We start from the raw sequence: 25,828 nt of genomic DNA, 5'->3' as shown, positions 1-25,828 counted from the left end.
CATTTTCAATTCATTTTTAGTTTTCAAAAATCTAAACCCTCATTCAAGATTGAAATACAAGGCATTTCTGCTGAATGTGGCAAAAGCCTGGGCTACAGACCACACGGTGGCGGCAGACACAGTCTTAGTACAACCAGGGCTGTCTACTCCCACCCCACGCAGGCCTCATTTTGACCCCCCTGGGTGACTCTCGGGTGATATGCAGAAACACCCTCGCGAAAATTGTGAAGAGTGAACATTTCAAGGGGAGAAGCAGCCTTCTAGGCAATGCCGTTTTTGTGCAATTCACAAGAAAAGGAGTAGGACTGCCTACTTTTGCAAGTTTTGTGTAATGCCACTTCACAGAGGGGAATGTTTCAAGAAATATCACACCCTCATCTAAAAAAATTTTAGTTCGTAAAATTAATTAGGAGATTTTATATTAATTTTTAAAGTGAACAGTGCACAAGTTAGGGTAGTAGGTATAAGAATGCCGGTCCGCCAAGTGTTAATAGAAGAGCTTATGGTGGACTGCAGACGTGGTACATAAATGTTAGATTTTAGTTGCTGACAGTGGTATATTGAGTATGATCTACTGGGTTGTGATAACATGTAGTTTGTAGGTAGATACCAACATATGAAAGGACCGTTATGCCATCATCTTCAGTACTGAAGATGAAGGCAACAGGTTCATCCAAAACTTTGGCATCTTCATACCAAAATTTATTGCATCACATCCCAGTAGGCCGTAATCTTAACACAGAATATTGGTCACAGAATTTAATGGAAAAAATGCATTTGGAAGATCATCATGTGGATCTGAGGACTGTGCACATTAAAATGTTATGTAGGACAATATTGTTTGTTTTCTAATGTTTTAACAACACTGTATCAACCACAGAGGTTTTATAGCAGTACAAAAGAAATGGCAGAATGATTATGAATTTGATGAATTGTAAGTAATGTAGGGTAGAAAAATTAAGTCTGTTTTAAGATACTGTACTTGCATTTGCCTGGAGGAATTTAGGAAAACCATGAAAATAATTGAGAGGTTTAAATAGGTCATAGTGGTGTGGGATGGATTGAGAGGCTGAAGTTGTGTACTTTAGTTAATGTCAGTAACTCAAACTGTACATTGGTGAATGGTTGTCTGATGATAATGAATTGGAAGGGATGTGGAAGGAAGAAGCCTTGGTCCTAATTTGTGGTACTAGCCCAGCATTTGCTGAGAAGGGCTGATGAAAATCACACAACACCTTAGTCAGGATAGTTGTTCTAGCTGAAATTTGAACCAGGTACCTCCTGAATACAAGTCAGAAGTGTTACTGCTTGAGCCAAGTTGTTGGACAGTGAATGATCTGCAGTTAGTTTATGTGGATAGCTACAGTGATTCAAGGATTCACAGTACAAACTCAGCAGTCTTCCAGAAGAGTTATGGTCAAGTTAATTTACTCATCACAGTTCTGTCACTGATAATGTGATAAGAATCAGATAACAGCAGTTCAGAACTTCGGTTCATTAAAACAGAATGGCATTTTTAAACTATTTCTTATCAAACAGACATACTAGTCACAGTCATTAACTTAAAAAATGCTGCTCTCTCCACACTAATGCTTTAAATTTACTCCCATTTCATCACTAATAGAATTGTCAATTCATACAGTTTTTGACTTCAGTTCAGAAACGTTTGATGTTGTCTCAAAACTGAGATACTTGGAAACAGTAACAGTAAATAAGAGTGAAGTTCAGTGTGGAATTTGGAAGAGAACAGAGTAAAGAAAATCTTCTTATTTGATTCAGAGGCTGTATTATCTTTATACTTTCCAAATCACTAAAGATAATGCAGACATGAAACAGTAAATTTTCATATTGTTTTTGTGTGGTATATTGTAAATAAACTAGTAAGTATATTGAAAATAAAATCCAAATAAAATGTTTGGTTCTACAACAGGAAAAACAGTAAGGAAACAGGAAACTGCGTAATAAATATTTCTATCAACATGATCATCAGTGCACTGCTAAGGTGTTGTAATTGAAGATACAGTAGATTCTGGTAGTTTAGATGTGTAGACTGGATGAGGAAAGAAGAAATACATTTAGAATTTTGGTGGGAAAACTTTTACGGCAGCAGGCATACCTTGGGAAGGAAATATTAGAAAAAATTTTAGGAAACTATGTTACAAGAATGTGAAGAGGACCAAAATTTTTTCAGGAGAGGGTTCAAATTGTTTTGGTTACACATTACTAAACTCAAACTCTATTGCTGTGTATGATCACATTGTGGTGACTAAGAAGAGTGCTGTGTTCTGTGATGTAATTTTGTGTAGTTCAGCAGAAGTTCAGTGACATTTAAGAGAAATGTACTGTCCCCATCTTCATAGTCGAAGAATAAGCCAAGTAAGATACTAGCAAGAAGGAGGCAGCAAGCAGAGCTCTGGTTTCTTGCTTGGCTTACCCTTTAACCCTGAAAATGGAGGCAGTACATTCCTCTGAACCCTGGTGGACTTCTACTGAACTACATGACATTGCAGCCCAGAAATCCAATACATTAAATTTTTTATATAATAATAATGTACACATTCATATCAGAATTTCACCACATGCATATATCAGATATTGACATTATTACATAAGAAGAGTGATACAGAAAGCTGGACAGCTTGAGTGAGCTTTCTTGCATTACCTTTGTTGTGTCTTGTTATATGTTACACTGGTCACATACCTTACAGTTCTCTTTAACCCACGTGGAACAGAGTAACTGGTAGTCATCATCATGATCAGAAGAGTCCATCACAGGCCTCTGTCCTGAGCCAGATGATCCAGTCCACAGTCATCTCCCTCTGTCTTTAAGATCCATTTTAATATTATCCTCCCTATGCCTAAATATTCCATGTGGTACTTTCATTCAGGTTTTCTTACCAAAGACTATCAAGATTTTGCTTCTGTGCTGTTTGTGCTACATGCCTGCCCCATTTCATCCTTTATTTGTTCATCATGGTGATATTTGGTGAGGAATATACCTGTAAGTTATTGAACTCTTCATAATTCACTTTTTTCCAGACTCCAGTTACTTCCTACTTGTTGTGTCCAGATCCTCCTCAGTACCCTGTTGTCAGATGCCTTTAATTGATGTTCCCTTAATGTGATTGGCCAAGTTCCATACCAATACCAAACAATAGGCAAATGCTCTTTTGTACATTTTAATCTGTCATTGTTAAGATAGCAAAGGGGAAGACAGGAAATTGGACTGTAGCAAGCATTCCCTGAATTGAATCTGCTCTTCATTTCTTCTTGAATATATTGTTGATTTGTTGGTGTCATTCCCAAATATTTTAACTATGCCACACTTGCAAAGGATCTCTTAGCTGTTTTTTTTTATCTGTTTATCCTGAATTCTGGAAATTAGACATGAACACACATTAAATTTCTCTTCATTCACATCTCCCCTGGATTCCACAAGACAATACTATCTAATTGTGGACTGACACGTTTTAGAGCACCTATGCTGTTACAGCAGTTTTTAACTTTATACTTTGATTCGCTGTTCTCTTAATGAAGTAGGGTGTGAATATGATCTTAATTCATTTGTCTGAGGTTAAGGCTCTTGTCAACATGTTAATAGCTGAAGAAAGCAGTTTTCTGGAATGTGGTGCCATGCAGATATTGTGTTAACCTACGTTTCGGAGGAACGTATCGCCTCCATCTTCAGGGTAAAAGAAAATCCACAAGTGAGGAACCAGCGAGAGCAGATTATAACAGATGGAGGCGATACATTCCTCCGAAATGTCAGTTAACACAATATCTATACGGCTCCACATCCCAGAAGACTGCTTTCTTAATAGTCACCACTGTGAAATCTTACATGTTAACATTTAACGTCCAAAGTGCCCCAATCAGGCCAGTGATGAGTATGGTCATTGTGGCCAAAGTACCCTGATTTGGCCAGTCGGGCATTTAAACTCCACTGCTGGATGCGCGCACACTGCTAAATATTTATTTTTAAATGTAGTAATTACCAGATGGACTTGAGTAAAACCCTAATAGAGGAACTGAAATTATACCTAAGTGAACAGAAACAACAAAAAAGAGTATACGTATGAGTTATAACCAAACTCATCCACAAGCCAGTACTTTTATTGGAGATTCTGCAGATTAATGTGTTAAAAATATATAGTGAAATTTGATGTACATACCTTTTTTGTTGTTACCTGCTTGATGTGTATATAGGCTGAAATTAAACTACAGTATTTGATTTCACTATGAATGCACAGATAACAGATCACACTCTGTATCTCAGCCATGATGCAACTGTCTGTTCATGACCCTAGAAGGGGCAATAATCTCTTGCAGCTGTAACAGAAGGTCTTAACACCGAAGAAGGGACCCCTCTAGCTTTTTCTTGAATAGCCATGCTTTCATTCTTCTGTCCTTCAGTCAAAAGATGTGAAAATTTGAAGAGTGTAACAAAGAATTGAAAATTTCCAGGAGAAGACCAAATGATTTTATTGCTTCCGTGTTATGACACCAGGGACTGCCATAATATGTCAAGTGATACAAGCAGAACTGATTTTATAATGCAGAACAACTCTGTGAAGAAATTGGAAACTATTTTTACAGTACATATCAAAATTAAAAGAAAACAATTGAAAATAGTGTATAACTCTTCGTATAAAAATTTGCAAATCTTATGTTATAATATGCAACACTGTGTTCTTTGCTGATACCAACAAAGTCAATTCCATCCATTTATCAAAAAAATTGTGTTAGATACAGCATCTGACCTTCAAATGGGTCAAATCACACTTGTGTCAGTCTCACCTGGTAAGTTCATATGGTGTTTGTGTTTATTAAATATTGATTATCAGGGAAAGACTGCCTCTGTGGTTCAGTGGTCAAAGTTCCTGGCTACAGATTCAGAGGTTCCAGGTTCGATTCCCGGCCCTATTTGATTTTCTGAGAAATAGTGGATCTGGAACGGGGTCCACTCAGCCTCATGAGGATAATTGAGGAGCTATTTCAAGGATATAGCGGCTCCAGTCTAGAAAACCGAAATTAACGGCTTTGGGGATTCGTTGCGCTGACCACGCGACACCCTCTACCCACTAAAATTGGCACTAACTTCAATAAGTGGCGGTTGCTTGGTCAGTATAGTTCACTTGCAGACTAAAACCGCTGAGTTTTTTTTTTTATTGTAGGGGAAAAATCTGTAAAGTTTGGAGAATATACAGTGTCATAACATTCATATCGAGTGTCATCAGAATCCATCTGTTGCTTAATAATTTGTTAGGGAGAAAAACATACATAATGATATTGTCACATGTTGGGTGTATAACGCGACAAATAACTTCACGCTGTATTGGATATAGGAAATTTTATTTTATACACACTCTTACAATCACACCATTTACAAGCTCAACATTACTGCCATCAGCAGTATCACAAATACTAGACTGCATACTCTTCCCTGGCCCTTCAACTAACTGTTGAATAGTGTTTGCTGCTCCTTATTTATCCCTGTTATGGACAACACAGAAAACAGTTACGTAATAGGCACCACTGTTGCGTAACATCGTGTTTACCGACTGCCTAGGAACAGTCATTGCACAGACTCCCCGTCGTGTTTACAAAGGCGTTGCTGGGCAGTGCTGTCGGGAGTTCTTTACAGCTACGTAGCAACTGCGGCGTCCCGTGTTACATCACCACGGGGAAAGGGGTGTCTACCGAGCGTTGCACACTGATGGACGGAGTGGGGGTATGTGACATCACTCATGAGATCACAGAGTTCACGCGACCCCCACCTCCTGCTACGCCATCCACGTCGCAATATTATTAATTAGAGGATTGATATGTTGATGAGTTTTATATACTCTAGTCACTTCAAGATCAGTCATCTAGTTGAGAGAAGAGACCTCATTAACTGTTGCTAATGGTTGGTTCCTTGTTTGTTTTGCAGCACATCGGTCAGGAAATGTTGGTGTCATTCATGTTATTGACAGTCAGAGAGATCTGGACTGGTTGCTGAATAAAGCTACAGCCGATCCATATATTACTGTAATTCAGCCAGAAATGTTTACAAGGTATATGTCATGACTGATTTTGGGGATTTCACATTGGTTAGCTGTTGATGTTATGTCAGCTCTTGAGTGCTTACACTTGTGTATGTGGGCAGTGTTCTGTGTACACAGGAACTCATCTACACTATACACTTTTACCTTGAGTATGGAGGCACCATGAACCTCCAAAAGTTCAGCACCACTGTTCATATCCATATGATGTAAACACCCAAAAACTGAATTATCATCGGTAGGTACGTCATAATTTGATACAGTGTTATCCCTTCCATCTCTTTACCTTGTTTTCACAACAAAACAGTTGTTTTTGACAGATTTCTTACAATTGACCCCACTATCATGATAAGATATACCAGGAGGTGGGATATGATTGACATTGCTCTCAAACTATTGGTGCTATCAAACCTTTCTTCTGTAAAGTGAAAGCACTATCAGAGACTTAACCTAATGACCTTGTTTCTGTTGCAGGGATGTGTTGTTAGCATTGAAAGTATCAGATAAAGTGAATGGTGTGGTGCTGATTAATAATCGTTCAGCAGAACGTCCAGAGTACTTCTCCCATGATGATAAGTGCCCAAACCGCTACTCAGGTCTGGCACGTATTGAACAGACCTGCAACAATTCACAACCCTGGAATCCACATGGTACTGGTCTCATGTTCATAGATTGGGGTTTCCCAATATTTCACATTGAAGATGGAGACAGTATTTCAAAGTTGTATCAGGTATGCTGAAGGTGCAAAAGAAATTACACTAAATTCAGGGTTTTTAATTGAAATGGCATTTTTTCAACAGTATGTAATGTATATATAATTTTTTACGTTAATAGTGGTTGGGGGGGGTGGACATATGGGTGGATTTTGTATGTGTCAGTGTAAAATTGTGTCATCTAGACAGGGTTCTCATGGTAGGCACCTGGTATGAGAAATTTTGCCTTTTCACTAGGTAATGCCCCCTGAAAAAAAATGGTTTGCCAGTAAATAGAACACCGGAATCTCATTCCTGCCTGAGATAAAAATATTGTCACTCATAGCAAGCAAGCACTATATTGCCAGTGATTGATTCTGTAATAAGTTACAAGTAGTAATAAGTGTTTCTCTCTTTTATGGAACAGTGCTACCAGAAGCACAATGCCTATCACAGGGATGAACAAAGGGACCAATCACTTTGTGCATTAGAGATGAATTCATTTATGATTGCTGCTGTGGATTCAAAAACATGCATGCGACGTAGTGCAGCAACAACAATACTCAACTATGGTGAGTCAGTTGGTATTGTTACATGGTATTCCACTTGAACTATTTGTTCCTAAACTATATCAGCATTAAACCTACGATTGTCAATATTAATTCCTTTAATGGAAAGTCAAAACATTGCAGAATTCTGGTCCAGCAAAAGTGTAGATTGTGGTTATAATTTTCAACTTTCATAGGCATATCACACACAGTTTTGAAAAGAATGAATAATGACTGAAAATTTTATGAGTGACATAAACTATACACCATACAAAAATTATGTTTTATATTTATTGATAATATTGTCACATGGGAAGCTGCGAATATATTGAATAAACAGTCGTGGACAGCCAACAAGAGGTGGTCCTCCAGCTTGGGGGTTGGGTGTGGGGCTGACAACTCATCACCGCAAAAAGTAATCATGTTGCAAAAATGAACACAAAGCCTCGGACCGGGACGGATCCTCTGGATAAACGATCTAGGCTAAAGAAAATGGACATGAGGTTCGGTACGTGGAATGTCAGAAATATGTATAGGGTAGGTTCACTCAAGGCAGTGTCAGGAGAAATCTTAAAATCTAAGTTAGATGTAATGGGAGTACAGGAGGTGGCATCAAACCAGCAGGCGAATATACATTTTTCTCTAGAAAGGGGAATGAAAATCATGAATTAGGTACAGGTTTTTTCGTATGTAAGAGAATTGTATCAGCAGTAAAGAGGGTAGAGTTCATTAGTGATAGGATATCATATAATACTAAAAGGTCGATGGTGTGATATCATCATTATTAATGTTCATGCCCCAACAGAAGATAAAATTGATGACATAAAGGACAGGTTCTATGAAGAACTAGAACATGTATTTGATGAATTTCTCAAAGTACCCTATGAAAATTTTGTTAGGAGATTTCAATGCCAAAGTAGGGAGGGAAGACATTTTCAAACCAACAATTGGGAATGAGAGCTTGCATGAAATTAGTAATGATAATGGAGTTAGAGTAGTAAACTTTGCCACATCAAAAAATCTTCCTGCCAAAAGTACAATGTTCCCACATCATAAGTAACATCCATAAATTTACGTGGACATCTCCTGATGGGAAGATATACTATCAAATTGACCATATTTTGATAGATAGGAGACAGCATTCAAGTATACTTGATGTCCAATCATTCAGGACAACAAATTGTGATACTGACCACTACCTGGTGGTGGCAAAGGTTAGAGAAATACTGGCAGTGAGCAAACAAACAATACACAGAGTTCATATGAAGAGGTTCAATCTCAAGAAATAAAATGAGGTAGAGGGTAAAGAGGCCAGTCATGGTAGCCGAGTGGTCTAAGGCATGCAGTGTCTTCACTCGCTCGGAAGCCAGGATTGTGGGTTCAAATCCCACTCNTGTGGGTTCAAAGATGTTTGTGTGCGTTTTTCTGTGTTTGTGTACAGGTAGAGGCCTTGCTATGAGCTGATCACCTGCCCAAGGAGTCCTACCATATGTGTAAGATCTAGAAAAACCGAAGTGAACGGAGAAGTTCATGGAGGTAGGCCTAGGCCCACTGGGGCTGTAGTGCCAAGGAAAAAAGAAAAAAAAAAACGAGGGTAAAGAGAAGTATCATGTTGAAATCTGAAATAGGTTCGTGGCTTTGGAAAACTTGGACACTGAGGTGGAGGTTAATAAAGCTTGGGAAACTATTAGAGAAAATATCAAAATTTCCACCAAGGAGAGTCTAGGTTATCGTGAACTGAAGAAACATAAGCTATGTTTCGATGAAAGATGCTCAGAATTATTAGACCAAAGAAAACAAGCCAAATTGCAATGGTTAAAGGATCCAAGTGAAATAAATAGGGGTAATCTGAACAATATAAGACGTGAAACCAGCAGGCATTTCGGGAATAAAAAGAGGGAATATCTGAAAGACAAAATTGTTGAGCTTGCAATGAACAGTAACAACAAGAACATTGGAGACCAGTATAGAGGAATAAATGACTTTAAGAGGGGGCTACCACCATAGAAGTAACTTAGTGAAGGATGAGAATGGTGATCTGCTTGCAGATTCCCACATTTTGAATAGCTGGAAGAACTACTTCTCTCAGTTATTGAATGGACATAAGGTCAGTGATGTTAGGCAGATAGAAATGCACAGGAGCTGAGCCGTTAATACCTGATCTCAGCCCTTTTATGGCTGAAATTGTTATTGCAAAATTGGAACGGTATAAATCGCCAGGTAGTGGTCAAATTCTGGCAGAAATTATTCAACCAGGAAGCGAAATATTATGTTCTAAGATCCATAATCTAATTACTTCTGTTTGGCATAAGGAAAAATTGTGTGGTCAGTGGAAGGAGTCTATTATTGTACCAGTACACAAGAAGGGTGATAAAACAGACTGTAGTAATTATAGGGGGATATCACTGCTATCAACATCATACAAAATTTTATCCAATATTCTTCTCTCAAGGTTAAGTCCATGTATAGATGAAATTATTGGGGATCATCAGTATGGGTTTCGACGTAACAGATCAACTACAGATCAGATCATTTGTATTCGACAGATATTGGAGAAAAATTGGAGTACAATGAGACAGTACAAGAGCTATTTGTAGACTTCAGGAATGCCTATGATTCAGTTAAGAGGGAAGTATTGTACAATATTCTGGTAGAGTTTGGGATACCCACGAAACTAGTTAGGCTAATTAAAATGTGTTTAAACGAAACGTATAGTGAAGTCCATATAGGTAAACATTTGTCTGATAAATTTCGTATCCAGAATGGTCTAAAACAAGGAGATGCTTTATCGCCACCCCTTTTCAACTTTGCTTTAGAATATGCCATTTGGCAGGTCCAGGAAAACCAGGTGGGACTGAAATTAAATGGGACACATCAGCTGTTGTTCTCTGCTGATGATGTGAATCTACTGGGTGATAATATAATGAATGAATGAATGAATGTATAAGGGGTGGGCCTTCTTGGCCCTTGCACTGCAACCTACAGTGATCTGTTGTGCTTCCCCTTTTGATTATCCCTTCAGGAACCCCGCACTTCGGATGAAGCATAGAATTTTAAGTGTGGGGACGTCAAAATAGTCACTTGGTTCCATATAGTATTGACCTAAGTGACGTAGTCTTAAATAAGCTAATGCCTCACATTCACACAGGATATGTGTCGCTGTTTTGTTTTCTTCCTGACACCTTTCACAAGTGGGACTATCTCTTAGTCCCAGTTTGAATAGGTGTCCTTTGAGGTGGCAGTATCCTGTAAGTAGTCCTACCACCCATCGTAGCTGGTTCCTGTTTAATTTCAACAGTTCCTTTGCTCTTTTAATAGAAGGTCCTCATATGAGTCCCTTCGCTTGCCCTAGTCCAATTAAGGATCCCCAATATTTCTTGTGTTTCATGTTAGTCCAGTCTCTGATTGCCTGTGACAACTCCTATAGAGATGCCACAGGCTGGGTGATAATATAGATATCATAAAGAGAAATACACAAACTTTAATCGATGCAAGTAAGAAGGTTGGTCTAGGAGTAAACACAGAGAAAACTAAGTATATGTTGCTGTCCCATCACCAAAATGCAAGGCAGAATCATGACATAAAGATAGGAAACAAATTTTTTGAAAATGTGGCACAGTTCATATATTTGGGGGCAACGATAACAGATCGAAACCTGATTCAGGAGGAAATTAAGAGGAGATTGAATTTGGGTAATGCTTGCTATCATTCAGTCCAGAACCATTTGTCTTCTTGTCTGCTGTCCAAAAACATAGAAATTAGAACATACAAAACTATAATTTTGCCTGTGGTTCATGAAACTTGGTCTCTGACATTAAGGGAGGAACATAGATTGAAGGTGTTTGAGAACAGGATGTTGAGAATATTTGGACCGAAGAGGGATGAAGTGACAGGAGGTTGGAGAAAACTGCATAATGAAGAGCTTCATAACTTGTATGCCTCTCCAGGTATGATTAGAATGATCAAGTCAAGGAGGATGAGGTGGGCATGGCATGTAGCACGAATGAGGGAGACGAAGAATGCATATAGGATATTGGTGGGAAAGCCAGAAGGAAAGAGACCACCGGGAAGACCCAGGGCATAAGTGGGTGGACAATATTAAAATTGATCTTAGAGAGATAGGATGGGATGGTATGGATTGGATTGTTCTGGCTCAGGATAGGGACCAGTGGAGGGCTCTTGTGAACATGGTAATGAACCTTCAGGTTCCATAAAATCCTAAGAAATTCTTGAGGAGCTGCAGAATTGGTGGCTCCTCAAGAAGGGCTCAGCTCCATAAGTAAGTAAGTAAGTAAGTATTGTCACGTTTTTATGGAGTTTGACTACAGATGGGTTTTGGAATGCTGATCAGATTTATTGGAGTTACTGGTACAGCGCGTGACTACACTTTACACTCCACTGTTACATGCACACATACACACACACTAGTGTGCACAGTCATGTCTTCACTACTAGCTGTTATTTGGTAGCAGCTTCAACAGAAGACATTCCCCTTCCTCTGGGTTCCCAAACTGTCCCCAGCCGTGGCCGGGTTCGATCCTGGGTCTGGTCAAGTGGGATTTGTGGTGGACAAAGTGGCGGTGGGGCAGGTTTTCTCCGAGTACTTCGGTTTCCCCTACCAATCTTCATTCCACCAATTGCTCCACAATCACCCTCACCTAACATCTGGGACTGGTACAATAGGCCAGAAGTGGCCACAGTACGAGGGACTTAGTCCCACCCCACTAGCAATAAAAAAATACTGTCCCCAGCCTCAGCTACCAGCTTCTAACAGCAACAGCTCCCAACAACTGCCCCCAAGTGTTTCACTCACTGACTGACACTCACCAACCAACCAACCAACCAACTCCATGATTGCAAAATATTAATAAGTAGTGTTGTTACATGTGTGTATTAATTCTAACTTGCAGTTTGTATCATTTTCTGAATCATCACTGCTCTGGTATTTATATTCATACACTAAATCAGTGCCCCCTTCATCAGAAAGGAAGTTATTTTTAATATCACTAATGTTATATTCAACTTCACCATGTTCAGTATCATTAAAATAACTTCTTATTCAATGGTATTCACAATTTTATCACAGGCTTTTAGTGTGGTTTCATTCTTAGCTGCCATTTTAGGTACCTTTATTTCACACATGTATAATGTATGTAATGACTCCCAGAGATAATCAGTTACATTCAAATACCACTATAGTATGTACATTGAATAAAATACCAACAAATGGCACATGCGGTCACATATAGCATTTGTTGTAAAGGCTAGATTTTTTCACTTTTCACTGTAGGAGCACACATAAGGTTGTTTCCCTCCCTCACTAAGCACATAAGATTTTAAACAGCTATATAATTCATTTCACATTTTGGGAGGCTAAATGTTTAAACCAGCATGTTAACCTTACTCTCAGTCCCACAATGTCTGATAATTTGAGTAAATGATCACCTCTATGTCAAGGTGTTCTGTTCAGCATACCCTGTTACCTGGAGTCATATGCTGGAAAAACTAATAGTGGCACCATTATTCAGTGAAGGCAGCATGGGCTGTAGTAACAAGGAGTGTGTTTCCACATGTTGGGTTAACAAACCATCCCTTCCCAAGCTGTGTACTTCATCTGTCAAACATCAGGGACAGAGTGTAGGGACAGAAACAACAGCTGTACAAGAAAATAGTTGCAGGACCTGCAACTACACCAAAATTGTTGAAAAATAAATACATGCAATTTGAGGTTCTCACAGCAGTGACTGCAGAATAAATACCGTCTTCTGGGATGTGCTGCTGTATAGTCTGATCAACATTTACTGACACTTTAGAGGGTCCTAATCTTCACGTTCAAAGAGTCTTCAGCCCAGAAAATGTACAGTACATTTATCCAAGAATCATTAAGCTTATGCCAGACTACATGGTCTCACATTCCCAAAGGTAGTGCTCTTCAAAAAATAATTTCCTCTCACACCAGTCAAAGATACACAGATACATGGAAAACACAGTACAATGGTGAAAACTGAAAAAGGGTGTCATTAAAACCTTTGTTTTGAACAATAGTAGCATAATTATAGAGGGGATCTGGAAAATCTGCTACATTCTTGGAGTATTGTATTTTCTTAAAATAGATAAAGTACTGGAGTTTTTTTTTTAATTTAGATGCCTTGTATATTTTTTGTCAGTGACCCTAGCATATAAAACATTTTATAATTCATTCATTCATCAGTAATATGTCAAGACGACAGGTCCACAGTCTCTTCCAAAACAGTTCCTCCACTTGATGCGATCTAGAGCTTTCTCCTTCAAATGAAAATATCCTCTTCTGTCCCCAAGGTCATCCAACATCTTCTTATGTCTTCTTCCTCGTCTTCTGGTCACTTCTATCTGCCCCTCTATCTTTCCTTCAATAACTTCTTTTAGAAGGCAGTTACCACGTAAGATATGACCAATCCAATTTGCCTTCCGTTTTCTTATTTCATGTAAGATATTCCTCTGCTCACTGACTCTAAATAACACTTCTTCATTTCTCACATAATCGGTCCAACTGATCTTCTCCAACCTTCTCCAACACCACATTTCAAAGCTTTTCAGGTGTTTCTGATCTACTGCCCTAAGTGTCCAAGTTTCAGCCCCATACAAAGCAATGCTCCAAATGTAGCATTTCACTAGAGTCTTTCTCAAATTGAAGTCCAATTTGCTGGTAAAAAAGATTCTTCTTCTTGCTAAATGCAGCTTTTGCCATGGCAATCCTAGACTTAATTTCACACGTACACCTTCCATCATCTGTTAACAAGCTACCCAAATATTTAAAACATTATTTTATAATGAAGTTACATAAAAGCAGCAATGTGCAATCTCTCGAAAGAGTAAAGTCATAATGATACACAATGTATAAGTTAGAATATAGAACAGCCCTTGCCCATTTTGTTGAGTGTGACCATGAAATTGTGCTTTTGATCTCTGTTTGCTGTTCATGAATTGAATCCTGTGTGGAACATGGATATGTGTTTCATTATGAGCTAACGTAATGATTGTCATTCCTATCACTGGATCATCTGCCATGATTGGACTCTGTGTACAGTAGAAAATTTCGTTTAGCAAGACTGGTATGTTCCATTAAGGCTGCACTTGAAGCAGATGTTCATGAGAATACAGTTCTTCTTTCAATTTCCCAGGACTATCTTTTGTTTGAGTGAAGCCTCCAGGCACATGAGTGTTTTGCTACGTGAGATATGTTCACTCTGCATGAAATTTGGTAATGCAAACTAGTGTTTCTTAGCTGGTGGTTATGGTCTGCTTAATTTATTTCAGTGTGCTGTTACTAGTTAGTGTTATTTATATCTTGTCATGTTTTAGTGTCTAGACATGGGGGTTTGAGTTGATAATTGGATGTTGATAACTCATAACTACAAGTAACAGTAATGGTCTCACGTAGTTACAAACTCTAGAGATCACTTGACTACGGCACACATGAAGTTTTCTGGTTGTTCAGTAATTGTTGCTGGGTAGTGACTGCAAACAGTGCAGCTCAAGACTCCTAAACACCGACTCCGACCTCCAACTGGCTGGCTTGACCAGTTGGTCCTCATTATATAACATTGGCACAGGCCATATAGAAAACACCATGTCCTCTACAGTTGTATCAATATCTGTTGCCACAGGAACGTGTTTACCATTCCTTTGGCTAGCAATGGCCCCCTCTTCTTTTTCCACCCTTCCAGCTTTCAGCCATCACGTCACAGTATTTTACACTACAAGAAATTTCTCTCAATTAACTATTGACACTTTTATTTCTCTTTAAGAACTAAATAATTTACTATGAACAGTGTTAACGTTTTTTATTGACACAGTCTTTCTAGGTAAGTCAGTTGCAGATACTGTTCTTTCATTATATACTGATAGAAAATTTGTGGCAGCTTACATTCTACCACATACTCAAATATTTTGTTAGGGAATGAAACATCTTCTAGTGAAATAATAAAATAAGGCATTCAGTTTACATTGTAAATGAACATGTCTTTCTCATATGCTAGCAATAATTAGATTTATAAGCTATTATTTGTGAGCCAGTGACAGTCGTGCTCCTCTGAAAATTCACTGCTCTTTTGCAGCCTCATAAATCAGAAAAGATTGAAAGTAGCTGGTGAACACCTTTCATGTTTGATCACAGTTGTAGAGGCTTTTGTACCTTATGATCATTTTTATGTTCTTTTTTATTCCCAGTACACTACTGTGATCCTCTAGGAGGCGACAATATTTGGTCTACATTATATCCTCGGTTAAAAGCAGAAAAGATGAATCGTACAGTGGTAGTTGTTGCTGCACGTTTGGATGGAACGTCCATGTTTGATGGACTGGTTCCTGGAGCCATGAGTCCTGTTTCGGGAATTGTGACCCTCCTTATGACAGCAAAAATTTTAGCTTCTATTGCACAGAATTTGTCAGATATAGACGGTCACCAAGGTGAGTAATGGAAGTGCACACAGCCTTGAAGGCAGTTTCTGTCATTTGAAAAAAACATCCTGTTTGTTGTCAGTGAGAATGTGATAAGTGTACAGAATGCTGTTATGCTGACCATTTTGCTTCTAGGAATTCTTGCCTAGAAATACATTTAAAGACTGCAAATTGATACCAGCATAAATGTTTCTTAAATAATGAAATGGTATTTTTAGATTCGTACTTATTTTTATGGTTTCATTCATTTACATTCCATGGATCCTTACATGGCTGGAAGACCAGTGGATACAGAAATAGTCAAAGACAACAAGACAAGTCCCATCAATTATATAAATAAAAATTAATTATATTTAATCGATAACAATTACACATATTATCCAAGACAAATCACAATGAGTAAATCATTAAACAGTTATATATGTAAAAGCATGCAACATTTTATATGAAACAAGACTACAGTAATCAGGCATCCAGCTTATAACAGACCAAGATCATTAATTAATATTGAAGTTAAAATATTCTTCGAATGAGTAAAATGAATTTAAAATTAGAAACCTTTTTGAAGCAAATCTAAATTGTTTTGTAGTAGTAGTAGTAGTCTTTATTTCCATAAATCCAATACTAGAAATACATTCAGAGGATGTGGAAAAGTCAAACAAAACACATAAATAAAAACAGTACAAGGTACCAAGTCAATATACAGATATGTTAAATAATGAGCTAAGTTCCTTATGCTAGAAGGTAGATTATTAAAAACCTTGATTCCAAAATAGATAAGATAGAATCAGGTATGAAATTTTGAGAGCTGGAGGAAGCCAAAATTTATAAATAGAATTAAAAGAGGAATGATTACAATGATTTGTCCATATAAAAAGTATGCAGTGAACAAAGATACTAAGGAGGGCATTAGTATTAAATGCTATAGGAAAGAGACTGATGGGACAACCAAGAAGAAGATGGTTGAGCTAGGCACTTGGCATCAAGAAGAGAGGAAAGAGCTGGCAAGGAATTGAAAGAAAAGAATTATGAGAAGAGATTAAAGACTTTTCATCCATCAACCCATATAAAACAGAAATGGCTACAAGAAGAAGATATTTAAAAGGACACATTTTAATGTTACAGCATTGAACTGTTATTTGTGACAGTAGGTTAAAGGTAAAAGAAGTAACTGATATGTATAGTGATAGATGTTGAAATTCTAGTAGTGAGGTAAATACTGCCTATTGTGTGCTGTCTGCCATATATTATTTCACTCATATTGGAATGGTTAATGAGGATCAGACTTATTTTTATAAACTGCACCAGGCATAAGTAAATTACATACGTATGATCATTTCCATTCACGTCTGACACATTTTGAATAAGTGAAGTCCTCACAATATATAATTAAATCTTATATTAAAATTTATTTTTGCTTTAACATTTATATACCAGTCGTAGGTAGTTTCAATATAGAGAATACCTTTCATGCAATTTTTACACCTGTCTCTTTTGTGATATGCTCTTTAAGTTGTCTTTAATACCAAAGGACTATTTATGTCTTCATGTAGTAGTACAGTAATATGTACCATTTTACAGACAATAATGTGCTCTTCCTGCTCTTAAACGGAGAATCATATGATTACATTGGTTCAAGTCGGGTTGTATGGGACATGGAGCATGGGGTGTTCCCCATGAAACCGAGCTCTTCTGAAGTGCAAGAGCCTCCACCACTGTTTCTTCAAAACATCGCCATGTTCATTGAACTTGGACAAATTTCTGCTCTCGGAAACATGTCAGGCAGCAATACAACCACGTTATACTTTCATCAACATTTTCCCACATCCAACAATGTACTTAATCGGTATCAGGTGAGTTGATTGACATGTTATTTACTTAATCTTTTAAAGACAAGCGTTTACTGTTCTGTGTTTATGTAAAAGATTTCTTTCAAGAATCCTTGCAGATTACATATATGACAGCACCATATTAGATGTCAGTTTTTATTACAGCCATAATCACCTCTTCATAAGGCAAAAGGAAGTTTTGCATCATAAACAAGCCTTTCCATATGGGCATATGCAAACACTTACATATATATTGTCACGTTTTGCCTATGTAACGCGACAAATAAATTCACACAGGTCTCGGATTTAGCGAATATGTTTATTGGCCAGTCTCCTCTACACTTACAGGTACAATTATTCACAATCACAATTACCTCCTCAAAGCCAACTGAAGACTGACTACTCTTCTAAGGTCAGTTACAGACTGAAACTCGTGTCTTGTCGCAGTTGGACTCTTCTAACTTCCATGAGGACTCAATAGGGAATACCATATTGAAGGGTTCATTCCGCTCACTGCTATTGAAACGTTGCTTCAACAATTTGTGTGTAACGGTGGAAACTCCACTGTTAGGTTGTTAGCCACTGTATAAGCAATGGATGCCTTCCAATTGTAGTGTCGTAGTGAGAACATTGATCATTCATATGAAATCAACTCTGTTCTTCTCAACCATTTTGGCTTTCTGGCACACCACAATATAAACATTAAATTATTTCGTGGAGATTGTTGAAGATAGACACAAGGGAACTAAGCAGGAGGTCAGTCCCATTGAAGACACCAGACTTTTCTTCTCTTCTTAAGGTGTGACATACCTTCCAAGGAGATGGAGAAGGAGATAATCTATTGAAATTTTATTGCAGATCTATAAATAGTGTAACGTGTTTCGTTACTGAATAGGCCGTAGAGATGGTTAGTTGGTTTATTCGACAATCTCTAAATAACGGCTACAATTAATTATCACAATATTACGGGTTTCCACACTTTACAAACTCTAGAACAAAATCTCTTAACACTCTCTTCGAGAGTCTTCACGTACTAATAATGCGGGAGCTATACAAGTCTCCCTGAATTACACACTCCAGATATGACTGGTTATCACTGGTTATCNGGGGGGGAGGGGCGTCATTCAGAGCTCAACATGTCACAATAGCATGGGCTGAGAGTATTGCACTCAGTTGCATCACGAACTGAATAGATTTTGGAACTTGAACTTTGTTTATATTCTTGCATGAACTGTCATAGGTCCATGCTGGTGTTAAATGTCTTGAATTATCAGGCTATTTTTAAACGTTTAGTAGCAGGAAAAACCATTGTATTAAAGGTAAACAATGCAGAGTGTTGAAATTAAAATGTTCTTCCAAGTTACAAATTGGCAGAACTGCACCATTCTTACAAATGTGATAAGAGAATCCAAAGTAAATCTATGTTGGAATGTAAGTAAAGTTATAAAAATGAAAATCTATGGCAAAACAGTGCTACATATGTGATTTATTCTCATAGACAGATGTATACCTTTTTCTGATGGGGCTTACCCTGATGAAAATGACAAGTTGCACCCGTGGGTCGGTCAGTTAAATTGCTGCTGGCCTTTGCCAGCACAGTGATTCTTGGCTTCGATCTCCTCAGGGTCCATGACCAAGATTTTTGTTCTCTCTTAGACATGTTGTAATCGATCTGCCAACGAGCTAATTTAATTTAGTAGCATGTTTTGATCCAGGTAAATTAACATGTTCCTAGGTTTACTTGTAACCTACAGCAAATGGACGAGAGGTACATAGGCTATTTCTTCACCTTCAAGAAGGAGTTTTAGCCCAAACTCTCAAGTGCAAAAGACAAAAGAAAAACGACTGGTCAACGCAGATCCGACAGATTGGGTTTTCCCTTCATTTCCAAAGTCAGAAGTCAACGTTACTTTATGACCAACAGTTGGTCAGCCAGTCTCTCCTGGTGTCAAGCACCCATGTGGGGCCCAAGACCAGATTTTTATCACCGTCATTCAGTCATGGGTTTGTTGATGTGGAGTGCTCTCTCTGACTAAGAACAGGTCTGTCGTGTACCGTTGCTACTTGTCCTCACCAATGTAGTTATTCTTTGGTCATTGTCTCGCAGGACTCATGACCGTGTTTTACTGTTTCAGATTCGAGACTCCCCCAACCTGGAGAACCAGGTCCCCATATTTATATCCCCAAGGAACAAGGTGGCCCAGTTATACCCCCAGGCACTGGTTTCCCTTTTCATTGCCTCCTACGATGGGAGGTATTTGAACCTGCCTCCACACGGAGGTCTGTGCTGCTGGTCCTCACTGTATAGCCTTGGCATGGACCACATAGAAAACACTGCAGTCTCTGTTGTAACATCACTGTCTGCTGGTGCAGAAATGTGTGTACTGTGCAGCTGCCTAGCAGTGACCCACTGTGCAAGTTCTATTTTCCCATCTTTCAACAGTTTGTGGCACGTATTTATTCATTGATACAGAAATGTGTTTATCACATTGTTGCCTAGCAACTGCTATCTCTACTCATTCCATTATTCTTGCTTTCAGTTATCATGTCAGTATGCTGTGATATTACTGTTGATCAGCGTAATAAAATTATGCAGTTGTGAGGCTGGCACAGAATATTGCTTCTCATTTAGGTTGTGTACAGAGCTGTGTTGTAGTGTAACGTGCATGTGCTGAGATATATACCTGAGCATAGTTCTGATTGTACTCTTTTACAGCTGACGTATGTGTCTCCTCCTGGTTGTTTAATCACTTGTGTTCTCAAATTGTCCAGCTGTGAAACATTAGAACCCAGTGCTATATAAGCAAGGAATAGAACAGCTATGGCCTACAGTATGAGGATTACCAACTTACAAATGTATCAACTTATGAATATGTAATAGGCAAAACAGTGTCCTCAACCTATCTTCCAAATTTTGAAGCTGTTATTCTGGTTACTGAATGGCCTATTTTGAACCAGGGTAATCTCAGAAGAACAAGTAATATGTTGTGGCTTGAAATGTATTTATGTTTTTCATTCCAGATGGAGACTTTTATATCACATATGAAGAAGTATGGTTCTGAAGTGGGACTTGAGTTCAATCTAATCAATGAGAAGAGGTTTCCACCAGCATCACTGCAGAACTTCTTGGCTGCCAGCAGTGATATCCCAGGTGTATTACTAGCTGATCATGGATCTCAGTATGTAAATAGGTGAGTGTAACGTATAAAATTTATAAGTTCCCCTCATGTTTGTGTGCAGAGCACTCTCCTATTTTGGAATGAAAATGTGCTGAGAAGATCATTTGGAACTAAAGAAAAGTATGTAATATTAAGTAAGATTTGAGGCTTTCACGGCGGTGACTATGAAGAAAGCAGTCTTCTGGGCTTTGGCCAGTTTGTTGCCTTAGTTTGTAATGTTTCACATTTTGTGAAATATAGGAAACAAGGTTTACTTTTTTAATCATGAATAGTTCGGCATAGAAGGGATTTTATTTTTCTAATTTCTATACCTCTTTTACTCAGTTTAATTATATAGATATATAGCTACTATGCCCTAAGTATCTAAATGCATTTATGACCTAAAAACAATGCAAATTGATGATAGAACCATTAAGAACTGCAACAACAGAAGCAATCAAATTCTATTGACATGTATGACTATTTTATAACTAACTCTGCCCCCCAAGATGTGTAAATAATACAAGTATGTTTCAGATATTATCACAGCATAATGGATGATGGCCAGGAGCTGAACTACAAATACCAGAACGGCAGTGAACTGAGTACGAATTCTGTTCAAAAACTGATAGCCAACTTGTCATATACTCTGGCACAAACAATATATTGCCTCATCAATAGTACTGGCCGATGTGACGAGCCAAAAGTGCCGGAACCAGATGCAGATGCACAACTGGTAGGGTTTGCAATCACACAGTCTAGTACTCTGTTGTTCTGACCATAGGTTGAAAACATTTTGAAAAAATGGTAGCCAGACAAATATTTTGGTTACCAGAGTAAAGTGGATCAGTATGTATTTTCTGTTGCCATTCTGTAGCACTCAACGAACAAGATTAATTTCTTCCTGTTGTGATGTTTGCCCCAAACATCTACAGAGGTCAGGTATAAGATAGTGGGGGTTAAAAGGAAGGTAAAGCTATCGCTCTAACGGGCTGTGGAGGCCCATAAGGTTGTGAGACATTGAGGCTCCTACATTTTCTAGACAGTCGGCTCACAGATGGTGGTGAGGTTGTCAGCCATACACGCCAGCTGCCCTTTACCCCAGGAAGATTCCTGGTACTCACTTCTGTTAGAGGCTGAGTTGACCCCAGGGCCATATTGCAGCTGGAAGAATTAGGTCAATTGAAAAATCCAATGACCTCCTCAGGAATCTAACCCCTACTTTCCAGCTTTTAGCATGGTGCCTCAACCAACTATACTACTGTGTGCCCGAGGTAGTGGGGAGGAATCATATTCAAAACACAGATCAGTTGTTGTGACTTATTAGTGATGTTCTGAGGTTCTTCTGCCAGTTCCTCTTTGCCATATGTGGCCACATGAGATTGCCAGAATGAAGTTAGTTACTAGACAAAATTGTTCAGGCCGCTGGTGACCAGGTGATCATATATTCCTACATATAGTGTTACTTATGCCTTTTTGTGAAGACCAAGTATGAGCTAAAAGTTTACATCCTTATCTGTTCTCCCATGCCCTTCCTCACTTAGCCTATCCATCACACTCTTGGTGTACCCAAAGTTCTCTTTCCTTCTGGTGTGGATTCTGTTGTCATCCTGTGTTCATTCAGTTCATATGGCTGAACCACAAAAATTTATTTATTGCTAAATAGACTGGCTCTGAACATTTTTGTGTTTGATACAAATTTCACTTAACACAGCTATTGCCGTACAGATACAAATATTTCACAGTACCTATACAATGTTCTTATGATCCCAGTGCAAGTTCCATATTCTGAAAGAAATTTGTATAGTTACATGATTTTTAAACTGTCATTCTGTTATATTTTATCTCTGTATATTTTCTTCATATAGTGTATTATATTTTAGTTCAGCATTTGGCTATTTGAAAATATGGTAAGCACCCAAATTTCACACCACGCCACTCCTTCATCTTTGAGGTAGGGGTACAGATAGAAAGAATAAAGCTTGGTTCTGTATTTAAGCACCTGTTTGAAGGATGAATTTCAAAGATGAATAAAGGCAAGGTAAAATTATCTTTTTAACCAATTAAATTAATCACTACACCATGAAAACTGTTCTACAGTACTCTGTGGAGGTGAGTGGTCACCTGCATGTCCTGTCTGCTTGGCCACCCTTGGGAAACACCCCAGGTACCCATTGTATATGAGACTGGGTAGATCCCAGAGCCAGTCTAGAAGCCATGGATGAGAGAGAAATTTCTTGTCCCAGCCAGGAATCAAATTCTGATCTCCTGGTCATCCAGTCCATAGGCTAGTCATTTTACTGACTGGACTATCCTGGCTTAGTTCAGAGATGGGTGCCTGTTCTTTTTTTTTTAATTGTTGTACCTGATCTGTAAGGGATCAGATTCACTGCTGCCCTAGCTGACTAACCCTGCTATAATATTAGCCTGTGCACTGTACTGAGAGCAGTACATATTTCCAGTTATTTTGTCCTATTGTCATCCCCCATTTGTTCTTTCTTTCTTTCTTAGACCCATAAAGTATTTCACATGTGCCATGTTACTTCAAATATAAGATGCACATTTATTTTCAATTGAAAAATTGAGGTATGTCTTAAATTCAAGGAATTATTCATCAATTTGCAAATTGTCCACGGTGTAGTCTGGAAAGAACCTAATCTAAATACATTTGAAGTGAGTCATCAAGCCACATCATCTCCCCCACCTTTAACTGTGAGGCAACCCCAACTTCAATTCTGTCATTGCCAGGCATTCTTATCATTCAGGTGTGTTCAGTTTTCTATCAGTTTTTACACATGGAAAAGTGTTTTACATATGATGCTGCATTCAGAAGAAAAGTTACTCTGTGTGCTGAAAAGACAAGTGATCATGCAGCTGATAGAAAGTATACAGTAAGTGACGCATGTATATATCATTGGCAAATTATAAAAAAAAAAACTATTTTCATATCTGGCGGTCTCCTTAGTCTAGGGGTAACGTTCCCACCTCATGACTCAAGTTACATGGGTTCAAACCCGGCAGAGGTCGTGGAATTTTTAAGGGCGGAAAAATTCAGGGAACAAGTCCTCCGGGAGGGACTTTTAAGCCGTGGGTCCCGTGTCGTAGATTTACGGCACGTAAAAGATCATCATGTCTCTAGGAGATCTCAGCAAAATTAAGCAACACATTTCCCACCCAAGTAGTTTCCAGTGCCTCCGGTAGATGGGGAAGTTATCGGGTACCAATGCCAGTAGAGGGCCGACCTTGCTGGCAGGAAGGGGAGAGTAATAGGGTACCACTGCCAGTAGAGGGCCGGCCTCGCTGGCAGAAAGGGGTGATAGCGGGCACCAGTATCGGTAGGGGTATGGCGACAGTAGAAATTATAGGGGGACACACAATAAACTATTAGTTGCAGTGCATGGGGAAACCCACCCCCTCTGTACTGAATAACTGAGTTTTCATATCTGACAACCATTAGAAAGTCTTTTTCTGGACCAAGGAAAGTGGGAAATTCTGTGATTCATGCCTCTGTTTTAGAGTATTTCAAAGATTTACAAAATAAAGGATTTACTGTAACTAGGGAAGCAAAAGGCTAGTCATGGATGGTGTGAAAAGTTTGTAAAGAGAGAAAGCTTATCATTATGACAAAAGGATGAAAATTAGTTAGAAACTTCCTTCAGAATTTGAAACTAAACTGATTGAATTTCAGTGTTTGTTATTGGACTGTGCTGAAAGAATAACAGTGCAGACAAAACTGCAGTTTCTTTTGACATGCCTCTCAATTTTGCCGTAAATTTCAAAGGGAAAAAAGACAAATGGCAATAAATTACATCCATACTATTAAAGAGAAATGCAATATCAGAAGAAAATATTTGCAAAGTGTAATAGTTTGAGCCAAAAAAAAAATGCGTGAAAGACATCAGACAGAATTAATGGAAGACTGGCTTGGATATGTATAGGAATGTCAGCCTGGTGCATTATCAAAGCTACAGTGCTTGCTTGCAACAGATGCATCTCATGGCCATCTCCCCAATAGAATCAGAAATATGTGAAGGAACAAAAGCACCGATCTAGTAATAGTTCTTAGTGGCATGACAAGTCAGCTACAACCATTCTATGTGTCAATTAACAAACCATTCAAATATCGTGTTCATAAGCACTGTGATGCCTGCGTGAATAAAGACAGATCATATATTGACACCTAGTGGCAAAATAAAAAGAGCATCAGCATCACTAATAGTGGAGTGGATAGGAAAAGCTTGGGAAGTAGTGCCAGACAATATTATTCCAAAATCGTTTTTAAAATGCTCTTTGTCTAATATGGAAGATAGAAACAAGATGGCATTCCTTGGGACGACAGATAACAGAGTGGTGGGGGTTCATCATCTTCTGAAAATGAAAGTGCAACTGAAGGACCATTGGACAAACTTTCTGCTTAAATAAAAAAGATAGAAATGAATGTGCATGTAGTAAAAATTTTAAATGTCCATTTCATTCTGGTATATTTTTCATTACTTTCACTTTAAATAAATATGTTCTAAATATGTTATTTTAATTGATGCATTTTAAATAAACTCGCTGAAATAAATATGCCTTTTTAAACTTTTCGTAAAAAACTCCTTTAAAAGTTGGATGCATCTTAAATCTAAGGACATCTTATATTTGAAGTAATACAGTATTTTGCTTATAATTCATCTAAATTCTTTTGCATTTTGCCAGAATGAATTCCAGTTGGTAGTTTTAATGCTGTTCTCAGAACTGGAGAACTGTTCTGATAGAGACAGGTTTCCATTCAGTCCAGATCCATTTTAGATTTTGCTGTGTATGCTACAGATAAGTAGGATTTTTTAACATGTGAATAATGCAAACATGCTAATGCATAATATATTTTCTCAAAGGTGGATGAGCTACTTCATTGCTACCTGGATACCATGGATTGTCCAGTGTTTCGTGCTGCTGCAAACAAACCAAGCCTGGATAGCAAGCGTGCGTCACTCTATGTGGGAGTGAACGGGTGGAGCAACCCAATTGCCAGATTGACTGGACTGACTCTGGCCCTTCTGATCAACCAAACTGTCAACCGAACTAAAGAAAAATGCCATGATGATGACTCTGATAGGGTAAAGTAATAATTACCAT

The 25,828-nt window shown here is 38.3% G+C and overlaps 1 protein-coding gene across 4 annotated transcripts in view; it reads left to right on the top strand.

Annotated features, from left to right (window-relative positions):
• The window catches only part of LOC111867450 (nicastrin), a 91,533-nt gene that overhangs the window by 7,857 nt on the left and 57,848 nt on the right, over positions 1 to 25,828 (top strand). For all 4 annotated transcript variants that reach the window (XR_002843350.2, XM_023857331.2, XM_023857332.2 and 1 more), the window contains exons 3-10: positions 5,933 to 6,056; positions 6,519 to 6,774; positions 7,164 to 7,308; positions 15,493 to 15,732; positions 17,305 to 17,576; positions 20,574 to 20,743; positions 21,248 to 21,446; positions 25,588 to 25,809. Coding sequence is in view for 3 of the 4 variants with exons in the window: in XM_023857331.2 (XP_023713099.1) it covers positions 5,933 to 6,056; positions 6,519 to 6,774; positions 7,164 to 7,308; positions 15,493 to 15,732; positions 17,305 to 17,576; positions 20,574 to 20,743; positions 21,248 to 21,446; positions 25,588 to 25,809 (1,628 nt within the window). In the remaining variant the exon portion in view is untranslated. The remainder of the gene's footprint in view (positions 1 to 5,932; positions 6,057 to 6,518; positions 6,775 to 7,163; positions 7,309 to 15,492; positions 15,733 to 17,304; positions 17,577 to 20,573; positions 20,744 to 21,247; positions 21,447 to 25,587; positions 25,810 to 25,828) is intronic.

Source organism: Cryptotermes secundus, unplaced genomic scaffold, assembly GCF_002891405.2.
Source record: "Cryptotermes secundus unplaced genomic scaffold, Csec_1.0 scaffold423, whole genome shotgun sequence".
In the NCBI taxonomy this organism is placed as follows: Eukaryota; Metazoa; Arthropoda; class Insecta; order Blattodea; family Kalotermitidae; genus Cryptotermes; species Cryptotermes secundus.
Note: the sequence above shows the minus strand (reverse complement) of the source record. Positions and strands in the feature narration are given on the sequence as shown.